Source organism: Dysidea avara, chromosome 7 (assembly GCF_963678975.1).
Source record: "Dysidea avara chromosome 7, odDysAvar1.4, whole genome shotgun sequence".
Lineage (NCBI taxonomy): Eukaryota > Metazoa > Porifera > Demospongiae > Dictyoceratida > Dysideidae > Dysidea > Dysidea avara.
This window is the reverse complement of record NC_089278.1, coordinates 27,672,888-27,685,459: the sequence shown is the minus strand read 5'-3', so window position 1 is coordinate 27,685,459 and position 12,572 is coordinate 27,672,888. Positions and strand designations below refer to the sequence as shown.

Here is a 12,572-nt window from a genome sequence, read left to right as displayed (position 1 = left end):
ATGTAGTGCCTCAGGTCATTTATCCGCCCCTGGTCAGTCCCCCCTCTCTCATATCAACTACTTCCTCCGCTACTGAGTCCATAACCCACAGCATGGCAGAAGGTAACTGAAACAGATTTTACATTCAAAGACAAAAGTGCGTGAATATGCTATATAGCTGCATTATGAAACTGCAAATTACCAAAAGACTACAGTTTGCTAAATGGCTGAGTTGGTAGCTACATATTATACTGAAGCTGATAAATCTAACCAATTAAACCAACTAACACTTTTTGAATCATATATATAATTCAAATATAAGAACCGCACTAATCACCTCTTATAGCCATGGTGAAAAACACTGTTAATCATCTGAATAAAACAAAACCCACAATTAAAACTTTTGTAACTGGAGATGCAACCCACAATCAAAACTTGTTTTTGAAGAATTCTTGAGGAAAAGGAAGCTATATTCTCCTGGAACAGAGTTGAACAATAAGTATAGTTACATAGACATTATTTGTGTTGGTAGTGATGCATAGTTCCTGAAATAAGTCTGCTTTTGATACACATGGAAGATTTTGGGTTTTATTGGCCAAGTACTAACTTAGAAAGGAAGGGGGGCTACAGCCCCCTTAGCTCCCCCTCTCCCCTAAATACGCCCCTGGATGGTCAGGAGGTTGCTTCTCCTTACTTTATTTTTTCATCTTCATTAGCTAGGGTCCGCAAACCGAAAAATCGATATCTTCAAATCTACTTACAAACTATAGTCATGTGTAGGGGTAGATAGGTCTAATCAAGAAAACACTAGAATGGCAGCAAATTTCATCTATCTCTTCTAGTGAAAATAATGTGAAATACCTTGAATTTGATCGATTTTTTTTATTTTTCGCCACTGTAATTTGCAATGTTACCAAAACTCTCTCTCAAGCTTTGAGAGGCCTGTCCACTCTTACTATGGAGTATAGGTAGTTTAATATAATTAATTAATATTTGGTAGTGGTGTCGCGCACATCGCCAAATAAAATGTTTTGTGATCTGGAGCATAGCAGACTTGCAGGAAATACTGCAACATTTACTGCAGTGATCACCTCCAAGTCAAGTACCTGTGTGCGGAATATGTTGAGGATTGAAGTTTGTTGACCATCTGGCTGAGATCAGCCTCACCAGATTTAGCCAAAAATTCCTCCACGATCCAACAAATACTGCAGTCTCATGCACATAAGCACTTTAAAGTGTGTTGAATGATGGAAATGAATACTCAGCACAAGTACAAACTTCCAGTGAAGGCTAGATTACGACCACTTTAATCAATAGCGGCTTGCGAAACGCAATTTATTGCACAAAACGAAGCCTCTCTTAGCTAATATATAATTTTACAAAAAACATTGTGGAATATACATGACAACTACTCTGAGTGCAGTTAAATAATCATTTTTGTGATTGTTGGTCTAAAATTTCAGTGAAATCATGTATGAAAATTTTATTTCTGACTTCTTTAAAAATAATATATTGGAGAGTTTCCTTAAAGTTATACATATAGCTATGTTGCATTGGTCTAAATAGACCTATATAATTTAATGCTGGCATACTGCATGCTGTAGTAAAATTATTGTGCCTTTTCTGAAAAATATCTTCTTCCTCATACTCAACAGGGCTAACAGGTAGTAGCATCTGCATTTTCATTATGATATACAATGTACTATTTGGTATGTATAAATTATACTGAGCCCACTTATGCATGGGAGCAGTACGTATTAGCAATAATTATAGTAGTTATCAAAAGAAGAAACCAAGGGTTTGCTCCAATTCCATAGTTGATGATAGGGAAGAGTGGCTCTGCCGACTACTGTGAGGATAAGTAAAATAAAATCAAAGTTAAGATATTCGCCTGAAAGCAAACTGCAAACCAACAGTTTAAGGGTGCTCTGTACAGTTCGTACAAGGCTTCCCAAGACATAGTCTGTTTTGCACTAAAAGAAATATTATGGTCACTTAATTAGTCTATGACATGTTGACGCATTTTAGTACCTGTAAATTAGGTATCCCATAGCAACAAGCACACGCATCTTACTATTCTACACCCTCTCACTTAAATTAGAACTACTTTGTCATTTTTAATCCAATAGACCTGAAATTTTCACACAAGCTACTTTAGTAATGTTGCCAAAGAAGAGTGTTTGCCATTTTGAAATAGCAAGTTCAGATGATGAATAACGTGGAAGTAAAGAAAAGGATTTCTGGGAGTGTTAACCCGAAAGATAAATATGTGATAATTGAGAAGTTAAAAGACAAAGATAAAAATGCACAATGGTTTGTGCTGTTTAGCATAGTGTATCATAAAAGTATCAAGGCCCTTGTGTGTAAACTGTAGGACTAGTTCTAGTGTAAAAGGAAAACTGTAAGTCATGTTCTAAGCAAATTTAGCAGTTGGGTTTGGACTAAACTGTGTACTAGTGTTAGCTTATATCCAGTAAAAAAGTACAGAACATTTGCTAAAACCATTTGTAAGTTATAGAACAAATTAAATTTCACGGGAAGCCATATAAGCAAACTGTACAGAACACCCTTAATGTACGTACATATATCTGTGGGCTACTCTTACATTCCATGTAATTTTCCAACTACTAAAATTCTACTTCAAAAACTTTATAATCAGGACCCGGTGCAGGACAACTTTTCAACTAGCTATTTAAATTTTGTGAAAAGATCTTAATATCTTAATATACCATAATGTGACAAAGTCATAGCAATAATTACTTTAATTCAGTAGAATGTGGCTGTGGCTCTTATTAAATGTTTGGTCTAATCCATTATTACTATGTCAATTTTCAAGTCCCAGTAAATCATCTGATTGGCATCTCATTATAACAATTAAAATCAAATTTTCTTCCAAATCACAAATAACTAAACTTCATTTTTAGAGATTTTTGTCATGGAAGTAATAGTATGTTTTTAATATCTTGCACAGGGTATGATAATAGCTACTAGACATGATTGAGACTGAATAAGTTGGTACTTTAGTACAAAATTAGCTACCAGAAATATCACAGCTTTGTATGATAAGGTGTACTTTCAAGGTACGTAAAAACTTTTCTGGGGAGTATACCACCAGACCTTGTAGGGATCATACCACCAGACCTTGCATGCTACTGCATCTGAGTATCACATGAAAATGCATGATCAGACAGTTATAAGCTCTGATTTAACTATCAAAAAGTGTGCATGATTATAACTATGCTGACCTCCATGTACATATATAGCTGTAGCTATATAGATCTGTTACACTGTAGCTATAGCTACATAGATCTGGCCATGCACTCAAGACCTCTGGACTCCATCCTGCTACAGAAATGATTATTTTACTATGCTCACAGTGATGTATAATCATATCAAGTCTGCTTTATTATGCTGAGTGCTGTGAAACTGTCATTGCAAGGGTTTTAGTTTTGCACAATAAATTGCGTTATCGGCTAACTGTAAAATTTACCATCAGTAATCAAGCCATCACTGTAAGTTTATACTTCGTCTGAGCAATCATTTCCATACTTCAGCACACCTAAAGATGATAATTTGCACAAGACTGCAGTATTTGTTGGATCGTGGAGGAATTTTTCGCTAAATCTGGTGAGGCTGGTCCCCAGCCAGATGGTCAACAACTTCAATCCACACCATATTCGGCACACAGATACTTGACTTGGAGGTGATCACTGCAGTAAATGTTGCAGTATTTCCTGTAAGTCTGCTGTGCTCCAGATCATGAAATGTCTTTTTTTCACTGATCGGCGATACGAGCAACGCCACTACCAAATATTAATTAATTATATTAAACTACCTATACTCCATAGTAAGAGTGGACAACCTCTCAAAGCTTGAGAGAGAGTTTTGGCCCAAAAGAATAACATTGTGAACAAATCATGATGGCGAAAAATTGAACGAATTCAAGGTATTTCGGGTTATTTTCACTAGAAGCGATGGACGAACTTTGCTACCACTCTAGTGTTTACCTACCCCTACAAATGACTATAGTTTGTAAGTTGATTTAAAGATATCGATTTTTTGGTTTGCGGACCCTACCTTCATGTAGGAGCTAAAAATGCAGTGCAACAACGAAAATATCCTTGATATCAACTTCTTTCACAGTACAACTCTATACATGCAAGGTGTTTCTGTACTTTAACATTGATGCACTTCTTGCAGAAGCATAAAATCTACTGGTGGGCATGGCTAAATAAAAGATAAAAGGCATTCGAAAATACCACCAAATACCGTAAGGCTCGTACTCCCACTTTATCCTTATGTTGAATTAAATGCTGAAAGTGCTAATTTTTAACTCCTTGAATGTTTTACTGCTATTATACTATGCTAAAAATATCAAAACCATTTTCTGGTCATTGGTAGCTAATGAACACAGGTATATTATACATAAATTTGAAAAAAAAATGGGCATTGTTTTCTGGTAGTAAAACGCAATGTTTGTAAATGGACAGTTTTGTTCGAACCTGGAATTTATCGGACCTTGCATACATACTATTAGCTGCAGCTCTCACACTATGAATCCTACATACCTGATTATTGGAGGATAATTGCTGCGTAGTGTAGGCTACTTTGTGGTATAACAACCTAAGCTGTTGGATTTCCATGAAGTGAGTGGTAGCTGTTTGAAAACCATAGTGCCCGATAATTGATAGTTGACTCTAGACAGTAGGAAGAGCAAGTAAATTGATGTGTACAGTAACTATAAACTACAGGCGCTTACATTCGCAGCCATAACTTCCGTTTGGAGTAGTCTGCAGAGTTGAGATTTGGCTTACAATGTTCACCATGCATGGATTGGTAGATCGATAAAGGCTTAGTTTTTGCCCAGCAGTTACTTGCACATAGGCATATGAAGGCAATTTTAGGCCACTCCAATTGGTAATTATGTTTCTGGTCCACCGCCCGCATCCTTTTGGCAGAAAGTGAAATTTCAGAAATACATGGGGAATATTCCCGCATCAGATTTTTGAAAAGGCTGGATTTCAGAAACAAATATTGGGCTGCTACAAACATGCTAAATCTAACTGCTTACGTGTCACTATATGTCTTGTATCAGTGAAAACCTGCAAGAAATGGGAATAGTGCATAATACAGATCGATATACTCTAATAAAACAGTCAGAAAATCACAAAAATACTCTAATTGAGCAGTCACATCATTGTTGCTTTGTTGCTGAATTCCGCCCGCCCGCACCTAAAATCAAACTTCAGATGACCAGAAACATAAAAACAAATTGGAGTGGCCTTATTGAAGAAACGGCAATGATTTTGTTTACGTCTACCGCATCGTAAACAAAGGCACCAACAGTCCGGGCATATGTACTTCAGTCATAGCCTAGTTATCTATGTTTGTTACAGAGCCACTGCTTTCCTGGATATATGTGTTCCTAAGGAAGGAGAGACATTAGTAGTCACTGGTGCTGCTGGTGCTGTAGGATCGGCTGTTGGTCAGATAGCAAAGATCAAGGGATGTAGGGTAGTAGGTAAGGTAGGGTCCGCAATCCTAAAAATCAGCTTCTACAAATCAATCCCCCTACCATTGTGGGATGTTCATTGTAGTATCCCATTGCTTGATCCACCATGAAACCGGAGGCACGATTGTTGTCTTCACAGAAATATTGTTTTCAGTATTTCGCAAGATGCAAACTTTATTTTTAAAATTTCGTGCTCCACACATAGGACCGGATGAAACTTGCTACTTAGCCAAATGGTATCCAGAGTTGTTGTAGTTGAAAAGTACTCACAGAAATAAGTAAATGACTCGCTGGGTGCCCGGCACAGGGTTGCTTTCTTTGAAAAAAACAGACAAAGAGATACGACGTTTCGAATTCAAACTGCCCTACCACCCAGGGCAAGAGAAGCCAACTCTTCCTCATAGTGTTTCGATACGGTTGGGTGCATAGTCTGTCTATGCTGTTAGTTTGGAAAAGATCTGAGACTTCTCACCATCTGGGTGACGAACGTCAAAATTTTCTGCAGCATCAAAGAATTGTGTCGCGCTTTCTAGCCAATTCCAGCGCCTCTGCAGCCACAACAATCATCAATTATAAACTAAAACTATGGCAAAAGATGTCCCTGAACGTTTGGTAGCAGCGGTTGTCAATTATTATTTCATCCACGGCTACCACGCCTCGTTCTAAGCTATGCATCAAGGGAGGCAGCAAAATCGTCCAAATTTGACTTCACCTCTTACGCTCCACAGCGGCTTCAAATCTTCACTAGATCACCCTACATCACCATTATGCTGCAAAACATCCAAAAACAAACCGAAAAAAGCACATAATCTTTCATTTTTGATTCGAGCTGGGTGGAGCTCCTGGTGAGCTGCTGGTATACTGCACCATATGAAATCACAGAAACACCAACTACTACTACTACCAAACGTTTTGATCCATCATTTATTATCATTCTAAACAAAATTAAGTGACCAGTGTGGCATCAGAAGTACTGGAAAGCACTTTGGTACCATTGAGAGAATCCCTTGAAATGACGCACGAAAATTTTGACGTTCTTCACCCAGATGGTGAGAAGTCTCAGATCCTATCCAGACTAACAGCATAGACAGACTATGCATCCAACCTTATCACATCACTATGAGGAAGAGTTGGCTTTTCTTGTCTTGGCTGGTAGGGCAGTTTGAATTCGAAAATTTGTGTTTCGTTTTCTGCTTTTTGAGAGAAAGCGACCCTGTGCCGGGAACCCAGTGAATCATTTGCTTATTACTGTGCGTACTTTTTAACTACATTAACTCTAGATAATATCTAGCTAAGCAGCAAGTTCTATCCTGTTCTTTGTGTGGAGCACGAAATTTAAAAAATAATATTTGCATCTCACGAAATACTAAAATCGATATTTCTGTGAAGACAACAATCGTGCCTCCCGTTTCATGGTGAATCTTGCAATGGGATACCACAATGAACATCCCACAATGGTAGGGGGATCGATTTGTAAAAGTTGATTTTTCGGATTGCGGACCCTAGGTAAGGTGTTCTTATATACACAGCTGAAGTATACTCTAAGTAACACACTGTATTGTTTTCTTTCAGGTTTTGCTGGATCAGATGAAAAAGTAGAATATCTAAAAGGACTGGGATTTGATGTGGCTATCAATTACAAGACCATGACATCACTCAAAGAAGCACTGGACAAAGCCTGCCCTAAAGGAATTGATATGTTCTTTGATAATGTAAGTCCTATATAGCAAGTTTTCAAATTGATTATCCAGTGTTGCAGATGTGGTACGTATGTATGACAGCTGCTATATGTTACCTCAACTGCAAAGCACTTTATTCACAATTGTGACCGGCTGAGCAAAAACTGGTCATTTTGCACATTCTTTGAATTCCATTCCCTGTTATCTATACTAACAAAGGAGTGGACAGCCAAAGTTTCAATTTTCTATGATGGATATTTTTAAGTTATAGCACTAGACAGTTGCAACAGCAATAAATAAATTTAATGTGACAAAATGTACAATTAATTACAGGCACTTATTCAATTGATCGTAACTCAAAACGAAAACAAACTATGGAGATGGGATTTGGCTCTAACTGTTTACCATGAACTGGCAAATCCATCAAGGTATAGTGTTTTCCATGTACTTCTCTGTGTAGACAAATAGAAGGTCATTCCAACAAAGAAATGATGATGGTAAGCTTTATTTCTACTGCATCATAAATGAGCACCCATAGCTCATGTGCCTTTTGTTGTGCAAATGTAAAACTAAGAGTTTCTTACTTTCCATGAACAGATGAATTCGATGATGTATAGGTTTTAGTGATTTAAGCTTTGTTTCAGTGCATATACCAAAATACTTGAAACATGCAAAACCTTTATGAAGCACACGAATTTATTTTACAAAGTAGATATTGCAGAAACAGTTGGTTTTTGCTCAGCAGGTCACAAATGGTATTTTTTACACAGCAGGAACATGGGTCCATGCCTCCTTGTTGTCAACTATGGTAGAATTCTGTGTAAAGAAAAAAATTGTGGACGTTTACCTGATAGCTGCTTGACCACTACCTTAAAAGAACAGAACAGTGCTGGACATATGAGGCCACCACTGGCCCACCAGAAAGTCTGTTAGTAAGCTAAGCAGCTGTTTTGGGCTACATTACACTGCCATACAGCGAACAACATGTGAAGAATTCACTTTCTTAATGACTTTCAACTTTCTTCCCTTTGACTGTTGGTGCAAAAATTACAGATAATTCATCTTTCTATTCTTATGTGATCGATGACACCCAAAGCCACAAATTGACACCTTCATATTGGAGCAAAAAGAAATAGAAAATTATAATGGTAGAAGTGTTATAGATGTCTTAGTGACTTATTGGAAATGTTTGGGTTGCTTTAAAACTAGTTGGACTTGATTATACATAACCAATACTACCAAGGTGCCTTGAGGCTGGTGTCTGGTTCAATATTATGACTGCACGTATAAAATACTATTGCTCTGTATGTTATAGTTAAAGCACCGCTGTGCATGTGTATGGAAAATACAGCACGAGGGTGTGTGTCGAGAGGCTAATACAGCATGAGGTAAAGCCGAGTGCTGTAATTGCCTCGAGACACCCCCAAGTGCTGTATTTTTCATACACACAAGCATATTAAGTGTTATATTGTATTTCCTGGTATTCTGGCTTGGAGCGATCTTCTCTAGTACTACTGCTGCAATTTTCGGTGATCAGGATATCAGTAAGTGTTTATATAATCTATTTCTGGTCATAGAACAAACTAATAGGATTAGTTGGGCTGGTTTTAGCGATATACAATGTCACACATGTGCTGTCTTAGTGGAGTCACTTTGTGATCAGATAGTCAGTAAATGCTTATATAGTCTATTTCTAGCCGTAAAATGAACTGGTAGGATTAGTTTGGCTGGTTTTAGTGATTTACAGTGTGTTGCTTTCGTAACATTCCGTAAATAAATTCTCCGCATAACTGTACTGTATTTGTCCAAGTGTACTGTATTTGCCCAAGTGTGCTGTATTTGCCCAATTAAGTGCATAACTGTACTGTATGACTCATACAGTACAGTTATGCAGCTAATAAGTACTGTATGGACAATACAATATGCGGCATCACTTTGATCCTCCCACGCAAAGTACAATATGGTTATATAAAGTAGTAGAGGTGTTATGATGTTAATATTACATATAATTCCTGATCTTAATTAGGTTGGTGGGGAATTCTATGACACAATTACACCACAAATGAACAACTCAGGGAGAGTGGCAATTGTTGGCTATATATCACAGTACAATAAGGAAAAACCAGAACAAGGTAATATTTTCTGATCGTGGTATAAGATTTTTTATACATTTTGTTTGTGACTCTTGGGCAAAATGGGATTACTAGCTGCCAAAAATGACTGTTCAATTAGAGCAATTTGTCAATAGGTGTATGTTCTATTAGAATAATTGATTATTGGTACTGTATGGCTGTTTGGTGTTGTGTACTTTTCAATTATATACATGTGAACACCCTTCCCCTGTATAGGGATAATCGTTACTTTAGTAGCTGTTGCTGTTATCACAACAGGTCCAAGACTCAACCCATCAATGTTAGCCAAAGAGTTAATTATTTGAGGATTTTTTTATATATAATTGGCTTCCAAGATGGCCAGAGGCATTTATAGCAATCGGTATGGATTGATAAGGTAATTAATAGATAAACTGTTTATTTCTGTAATTTTTTGACATGCTTTGCAATTTTCCACATTAACCACTTCAACTTGATTAGTTATTCCATGGACAAAATTATCAAGTCTATAGGGTGGGTAGGTTAATATATAAATATTATACAAAAATCAGCACAAAAGAAGTGTAGAAATTGAAATGTTAACTCGACAATGGGCCTTATAGAGCATGCATATCAATAAGATTTTTGTTAGTAGAGATGTAAGTTAATGTATTGGCAGAAGTATTTATTTAGCTCAGTATTTAATCTGATAATTAAGAATTATTTACTATTTCATTCTGCAAAGATCAGTCAATTGGGCCCGTGAAACAATTTGATGTGACTTTAGCTATGTACAATTGATTAAAGACATATTGTATAGCTGGAAAGTTTGGCGGGAGGAAACTTTGGTGAATTTGCCGTGATAGGATTTTGGCGAGAACAAAGTTTGGCGAAAAGGTGACCTCAATCCAGGAGAAACTTGCTCTTTTGGAAGACCCTCAAGTGGAACTTCATCTTCTGCGAAATTGTCTCAGCAGCTGCAAAATTATCCACCTACTTAGAACTGTTCCTTCTTCTGTGCTACAACCACTTCTTTGTAAAATTTGACCTTAACCTTTGCAACTGTCTCAGCTGTATTATGAATCGCAGTCTTTCTGATCCATCTTGGTGCGCCAGCTTGCCTTTCTGCCAAGGTGGTTTAGGTTTACGAGAATCCACCCAGTCTGCTGCAGCTGCTTTTATAGGTTCTTGCAATAGTATCCGTGATTTAGCTTCTAGACTTCTGTTTATTGCTTCAGATTGGTACCAGAAGAGTGAGAAAGGGCAGTCAACCGAGCATGGTCTTGAATACTAAGAAGCAAAATGACGATTGAACTGATGCTGATCTAAAAAGGCTTGTAGATCATGCTGTGAAGCTGAAGAAATGGGAATGTCAGAGAACATTGCAGCAGTAGCATCTTCATCAGGGAAATGAAGCTGGCTGGCTTATAGCTATTCCTTCAACCTCTCTTGGTTTAGCTATCCCAGGTCCAGAGTTCATTGTTAGTTTGCATCTATGGCTTGGAGTTTCTGTTTCCCATTTCCCCATTGTGTACATGCCTCTTTTTCATAGATTGCTTTGGTGACCATCCTTCATCATGCCTTATTACAAGACCATCCAGGAGTTCTTAAAGAGCAACTTGCCTCTTGATGACAGTTCACGTCCAGGAGACATTTTCCATCCTGATTATTAACTTGGTCGTCCTGCCTATTTTGATGTCTCTGTCTGCAGCACTACTCAGCCTGCTCAAATTTCTTCCTCCGCTTCCTGTGCTGGGATGGCTGCTGCAGCTGGAGAGGTGGCTAAGGATGCGAAGCACCTTGCTATTGTGGAGAAAGCAGGAGGTGATTTCATTCCACTAGTTGTGGAAAGTTTTGGGATATGGACACCTTTTGCTTTGTCGGTTCTTAATTCTATTGCTGATCGTACCACCACCCGTAGTGCAATTTCACCTAAAGTGGCCAGAAGAAATCTACTTCAACAACTCTCTGTTTGTTTATGGGTAAATAATGCTCGAATGATTTTAAGGTATTGAGCTCTGCAAGGTGATGATGATGACTTTCCCCTTTCCCTGTAGTTTTCTTTCTTTGTTGTTCCTCTTTCCCAGTAGTTGTATTTTATTCATTGTATTTTATCCGTTGTGATTATATAGTGTGTTTTGTAAATTCTAATTGTAAAAAAAAAAAAAAAGTTTGGCGAATTTGTTGAGCTAATATAGATTTGTATTGGACAAATGATTTGGCAGATTTTAGTTTGGCAAAACATCGTTCACTCACCAAATTCGCCAAACTTTCCTCCCGCTAAATTTTCCGGCTATATGGTAACTCCTAAAGTACCATATAGCAGAAAACTTTGGCGGGGCTAAACTTTGGCGAATGGCAAGCTAAATTGCATTTGGTGAAATAAACTTTGGTAAATTCAAGCTCAATCTTTAGCTATAAAAATACTAATTGCTACGAGTAATTGGCGGGTCAAATTAGGTAAATTTGTAGCAAATCGCCAAATTTGTCAAAGTTTCCCTCTATGGTAAGCTGTATTGAAATTTATACCTTTTGAATTCAAGCAAAACTGCTTCATCAGTCATATCTTTAGTTGAGAGTCCATACAGCTAAATTTACATGTAGCGTTTGTGTCTCGTAAAACCTGTATAATCAATTGTCTACAATAACTGGACTGCTGGACTCACATAAATTTTGCTCTATCAGTATATAGCACCAATGATGACCATCACATGATCATCACTTTGTTTACACATGCACACTCTGGATTCTGAATGTCATTTTTGAGGTGCATGCAGACTGTAGCTAGTAAAAAGTATTATAATCATTGCTTACACAGGCAACAGGCAGGTAAGGCTAAAGATATGTATTTGTGAACATTGCATTTACACAATTATTGTTACAAGCATTGCAAACTGAAGAGCCGGCAAACCAAAAGAATACAACAGACTGTGCTAAAATGACTAGGTAACTGGGTGTGGCCCGTATGCAAAACCGAACCTGGTCTTTATACTGCTGTTGCATCATAAATACAGTTGTTATTTACAGCGCTCAGCACTGAAGGTCTGACAACATCTTGTGCTGCACTTGTGCATAGTACTGATAAATTTTTCACTCATGAAATTACGAGATACAAATTAAAAGATCACTGCAAGGTGGCTGTGAAGTTTGTGATCAATGTGTGCTGAATTGTAATGCATGCAGTCTAAATGACAAACTACGTACATTCAATTGTACCTTTATGTAGGGTCAGCTCAAGTACAATGAAAGCATCACTGAAGGATTTGACAATATGTTTGAAGCATTTGCTGGTCTCTTAACTGGAAAGAATAT

The 12,572-nt window shown here is 37.5% G+C and overlaps 1 protein-coding gene across 1 annotated transcript; it reads left to right on the top strand.

Moving 5' to 3' along the window:
* Positions 1 to 202: 202 nt before the first annotated feature.
* On the top strand, positions 203 to 12,572 carry LOC136261141 (prostaglandin reductase 1-like). The gene is made up of 6 exons (XM_066055112.1): positions 203 to 210; positions 395 to 478; positions 5,376 to 5,500; positions 7,064 to 7,203; positions 9,197 to 9,302; positions 12,487 to 12,572. Exons 1-6 carry the CDS (start codon positions 203 to 205, stop codon positions 12,504 to 12,506), a joined length of 483 nt encoding a protein of 160 aa, XP_065911184.1. The 3' UTR covers positions 12,507 to 12,572.